The sequence below is a fragment of the Stegastes partitus genome, unplaced genomic scaffold (genome assembly GCF_000690725.1).
Source record: "Stegastes partitus isolate 25-593 unplaced genomic scaffold, Stegastes_partitus-1.0.2 Scaffold932, whole genome shotgun sequence".
Taxonomy (NCBI): domain Eukaryota; kingdom Metazoa; phylum Chordata; class Actinopteri; family Pomacentridae; genus Stegastes; species Stegastes partitus.
This window is the reverse complement of record NW_007578663.1, coordinates 125476-130293: the sequence shown is the minus strand read 5'-3', so window position 1 is coordinate 130293 and position 4818 is coordinate 125476. Positions and strand designations below refer to the sequence as shown.

At 38.4% G+C, this 4818-nt stretch overlaps 2 protein-coding genes across 5 annotated transcripts in view; both read left to right on the top strand.

Moving 5' to 3' along the window:
• The window catches only part of LOC103366337 (transcription factor COE3-like), a 193816-nt gene extending 189752 nt beyond the window's left edge, over positions 1-4064 (top strand). For 3 of the 4 annotated variants that reach the window (XM_008294036.1, XM_008294037.1, XM_008294035.1), the window contains one exon: positions 127-4064. In XM_008294036.1, the coding sequence (XP_008292258.1) occupies positions 127-158 (32 nt within the window). In that variant the 3' untranslated portion in view covers positions 159-4064. The remainder of the gene's footprint in view (positions 1-126) is intronic. The other variant, XR_520662.1, reaches the window with a different exon arrangement.
• A 290-nt stretch (positions 4065-4354) lies between these two features.
• Positions 4355-4818, top strand: part of LOC103366348 (protocadherin gamma-C3-like) — a gene marked incomplete at its 3' end in the record, with an annotated part of 5962 nt that continues 5498 nt past the window's right edge. Inside the window, exon 1 of the mRNA XM_008294047.1 lies at positions 4355-4363. Within this exon, the coding sequence (XP_008292269.1) occupies positions 4355-4363 (9 nt within the window). The remainder of the gene's footprint in view (positions 4364-4818) is intronic.

The following is a 4818-nucleotide window of genomic DNA, read 5'->3' as shown; positions in this document are numbered from 1 at the left end:
CGGAGTTAGAAGTATGTCCAGATCATCTGTGCATGAAATGAAAAGTTAAAGTATGTTGTAAAAGAACAACATGTTGTTTTTTTCAGAAAAAGAAGCCGTGAGTCTGACGGTTGTGTTGTGTTTCAGCCATGGCAGGTCTCATCGTTCCCCCCATGTGAGGAATCAGCCGGATGCCATCAGACCCTCCGAACCCCAAACGCCACCACACCAAGAAAAATCCTCCCGTCCTCCCTCAGAATCCAGAATCCATCACTGCACCAGAGAAACCTTCATTTATTTACTCGCCGTCATCACGTTCTCCCCGTGGCCACCGCGTGTGGGCGTGGCCTGTGTGAGTGTGGGCGTGGCCACTGGGCGGGAGGGCAGGTGTCAGTTTGACTCTCGAGGCTGAACAGATCAGTTCAAACCACTGTGAGGGCGTGGCCACCGGGAGCATCTGTTCACAGCGAGAAAACGTCGCCGAGCTCAAAGCAACGACGTCAAACGTCAGCGACTAGCGGCAGATATTCTCCAGTTTCACTTCCACTGGGTGTTTTTTTACCAAGTTGTAATTTGGCTGAAACGTGTACGTTTTGTAATTTTCCTTTAAATGAAAACAGGTCATCATGTGATCTAACGTTAGCGCTAAAGCAGCTAAATCAGCAGATCAATCAATTATTATTAGTTTTATCTGATAAATATCTGAAGGAACTTTTTATTTTATTTTTATTTTCTTTGGTTTTTGATGATTTGCAACAAAGTGAAACATTAAATCTGCAGGAACCAGAAAACTTCAGCATTTTTACTTCATAAAACTCGATTAACTCACATTTTTTTGCAGATTAATTCCTTGACTGAAATAAAAACATAATTTAAACGAATCACATAATTGATCATTTATTTGCATCAATCAATTGAGCCTAATTATAAAATATCTTCATGTTTCTGGTTCCAGTTTCTCAAATGTGCACATTTTGATTTGTCATCTTAAACTTTGGGTTTTGAATTGAACGGAAGTTATTTTCTGAAATCAGTTCATTGATTTTTCTGTTTGATGCTTTTCTTTCTCTGTAGATGTTGCATCAGTTTTAACATTTTGTCCTTATGGGCTAATTTCAGACTTAAATTTTTGCAGTTTAACTCTTTTTAGATGCATTTTAGCTCAAATTCAACGCAAGTCCCAGTAAAACAAACTCCGCTGAAGCTCTCAGATCCGATTGGTTCTCGTCTGAACAGATGCTCCTCGTCAAGTTGGACCGAGTCCAAGAAACCAGGAACATTTATTTTTCTCAAATGTGGACAAAAAAAAAAAAGTCAGACGGTTTTCAGATTTGTTTTTAATCGGAAGAATCAAAAAACCCTGAAAGAACCGGACCGACGAACATCACGAGTGTTTTCCTTTCTGTAGATTTTACCCACGTTTGTGTCTCATGTTCTGAAAAGGAGGAAAATGCAGTAACTTTGTGAGCAGATGTTCCACTAACGTTTGATTTCCAGCTCCTGTTCCTCTTTCGTTTTCATTCTTTTAAACAGTACAATAGTTCTGTTTCGCGGGTGTGTCGAGTGGTAGATTTTAACCAGAAAAAGCTTGCAGCAGTTTTAACCACATTTAGGTACCAGATTTTACTTGTTATTCTTCTGATTGTGCTTATTTTCTATGTATTTATAAAGTATGTTTTGGGGAGTTCCTTTTGTGATTTAGGCCTGAATGATAGTCTCAAATATATATGTAAACACATTTGATGTCTTAATACCTTTTAGATATTGTAAAAAGAGTGAACAAGTGAGAAGAATTAACCCTTTTTTGTAAAAACAACAAAAAAAAAAAACGTCATGACGCGGTCACCCTGTTTTTGAAAGCAGGACGTAAAACAAACGCTTTCATCACTTTTGTATAAAACTGCTTTTCCGATATTTAACTTTTTGTAAACGGCATCATTTGTGTTCTCCCTGGTTCTTCTTCTCGTCCTTTGTGTATTATTGTGAAATGTATAATCATGGTTATTTCTTAATGCACTATTTTTGTTGGGGCACTTAATAAGAGCAATGCATCTTAGCAGAAAAGAAAAAAAAAGCTAATAAAAGTGGGGGGAAAAAAAGATGAAAGCTAGAACAATATGCACCAATGCGTTTTTTTTGTTTGTTTGTTTTTCCCGCCTTTTTTTTCCCGTCGTTTTAAAAATCCTCGTCATGTGAATTTTTTTAATATTTCGTTGTCACTCCTCCTATGAACCTTTTTTTTTTTTTTTTTGGTTTCGGTGTTTTTATCCATCAGAATATTCCACCCGATTCCAAGTCTTTGTGTTTTTTGGTGATTTTTTAAAACACAGATTTTAAAAATGGGTTTTTTGGGTCACCGATCTCAAGGAAACTTCCATCGATGTTGGTGTTGTTGTTGATGGTGCTGTTCTCGTCGTCGCACACAATCTGGATCATTTACTTATGCAACTGTGTTCCTGTGCCGTGATGCAAGCTACAAGAAGGTTTGGAAAAGCTAAAAGAAGTAGATTTCGATGCCTTACGACTGACCATAACTCAACACGTTCTGCAGCGATTAGTTCACGGCAGTTTTTGTTTGACGAGACTGCAACCTTTTCTTTTTGGTTCCTCAGTTTCCCCAAAAATGTACTAAAGACTCAAAAGCTAGCGGTTAGCCTTTCAGTTAGCGACATTTAGAAAACTCCCTGATTTTGGTTGTCGTGTGAAACAGCGACCCCAAATGACAAAGGGAGGTACTGCAATGCCGCCTGCAAAGAATGCGGCTCATTTTTTAAAAATTATGTTGTTTCAGGTTGAATCTGATTCATTTTATCTTTTGTGGTTCCCCAGAAAAACGCAAACTGAAAGTTAGCGGTAAACCTTTCACGAAGTGATGCTTGAGAAGCAATAAAACTCCCCGATTTTGGTTGTCGTGTCAAATCACACAGGGAGGGACTGCAACTCCATCTGCAAAAAAACGTTTTAATATTTATGATGGAACATTGTTTTTGTTTGAATCTCAATTTGTTTGTTGAGCTGCACTTGAGTTAAACTGCGAGGATTTTTTCTTTTTCGTCCCTCAGGTTTCCCGAAACATCTCAAAGAGAAAGTTAGGAGTTAGTCTCTCAGATAGCGACGCTCGGAAAACACTAACCTCCCTGATTTTGGCTGTCGTGTGAAACAGCGCCCCCAAATTACAAAGGGAGGTACTGCAACAGCTACATCTGCAGTTCTGCACAACAGAACAGACGAGCTGGAGGTACAGCAGAAGATGAACTGATCTAATGGCAGAATGTAAAGCTGAAACCTTTTGAACAAAATTAGGCTCTTGTTTTTGCTTCATAGGATTTCAGTGTGGGATAAAGGGAAGAGGCAAACGAGACTTCAACTCTCAAAACTTTAACCCTCCGAACTCTAAGCAGCAGATGGTTAAATCAAAAAAGTAAAATCTCAGCGGATATATTCTGATTTTTGCTTCTCACAGTTTTTCATTTAAGGACAGTTTAGGAAACATTTCATTAACTTTGCGCCAAAAGAAAAATGAACCATCCAGCATCCCTTTATAGCAAATCTCTAAATTTCTTTGGGAATCTTATGTCTAGACAGATCAAACTTTATGCAAATCGAGCAGGACCGGCGGCGTCGCGTCGGCTTGAGACTGAACATCCGTCCGTTTCTTGGGAAAGCCATTTTTCAGCTCAACTATTGAACAGAGGAGCCGCACCTCAAACCGAACATCGACTCAAACAGCTTGTAAGGTTTTTTATTTAGTTTTTCTGTCACAGTTGTAGAAAGTTTGCTTGTCACCGTCCTGGTTTTCTTACTGAAAAATATACTTTTTTCGATGTTTTACTTCAATGTGAAAGAGGGCAGAGGCACTGCATCTTTGTGAAATATGAAATATATCATCAAAGTATATCAAAGCACAATGTTTAATTAATGTCTTTAGAATACAATCGGTGGCGACGCCGCCGGATTCTTTTCTTTTCTGTCTCTGGCCATGCTGTAAATAGATGCATGTCTTTTTGGTTCATTTTTTTCCTGTGATCCAGTGCTTTTTGTACAGAAACAGTCTAATAAAGATTACATTTGGCTTGAAACTGTCAGACGTGTTGCTGTTCACAGTAAATGCATAAATACAGCTCAAGCTGCCCACTCACATATTACATTTACTGATGATCGTATCATGTAGGAGTTGGAAGAATCCAAACTTGGCTCCATTAAAAAAAAGTCTAAATTAAATCAAAAATAAAAGTAGTGAAACAACATCAGACTGAAACACTTCAGGTAAAGTCTGCTTTTAATCAGACATAAATATCAATCACAGGTGTCAATGACATGTTGGTATCAATCAGAGATCACGAGTAACAATCAGATAACTTATGAATCAAAGATAATGACATCTGTAAGCGCTTACTGGCATCTATCACAGATAACTTATCAATACCTGATTTGAAGGTCATAATTCAAAGGTAATGGTATCAATCAATCAGAGATAATATATCGATCACAGATAGTATCAATCACTGATAACTGGTATCTAGCGCTAACATGTTTAGCGTCTATGTTTAGCGTGCTAGCATGCTAACTGTAGCTAACTGATTGTTAAAGTCTTTATTGATTCTGAGGAGAACGTGATCCAACGACAGTCCATCCAGTTCAGTCTGAACCAGAGAACAGACAGACGACGTCGCTACACAACACCAACACGTCAACAAAAACAAACCACAAACACATCGACGACATGTTTAATTCTTAGGCTCAAAACTTTAGAGCCAAACACAACAAAATTCAGCTCAGCGACTCAGATAAACACAGAGAGGGAAGAAAGTGTCCAGAGCAAACAGAAGGAGACAGAAA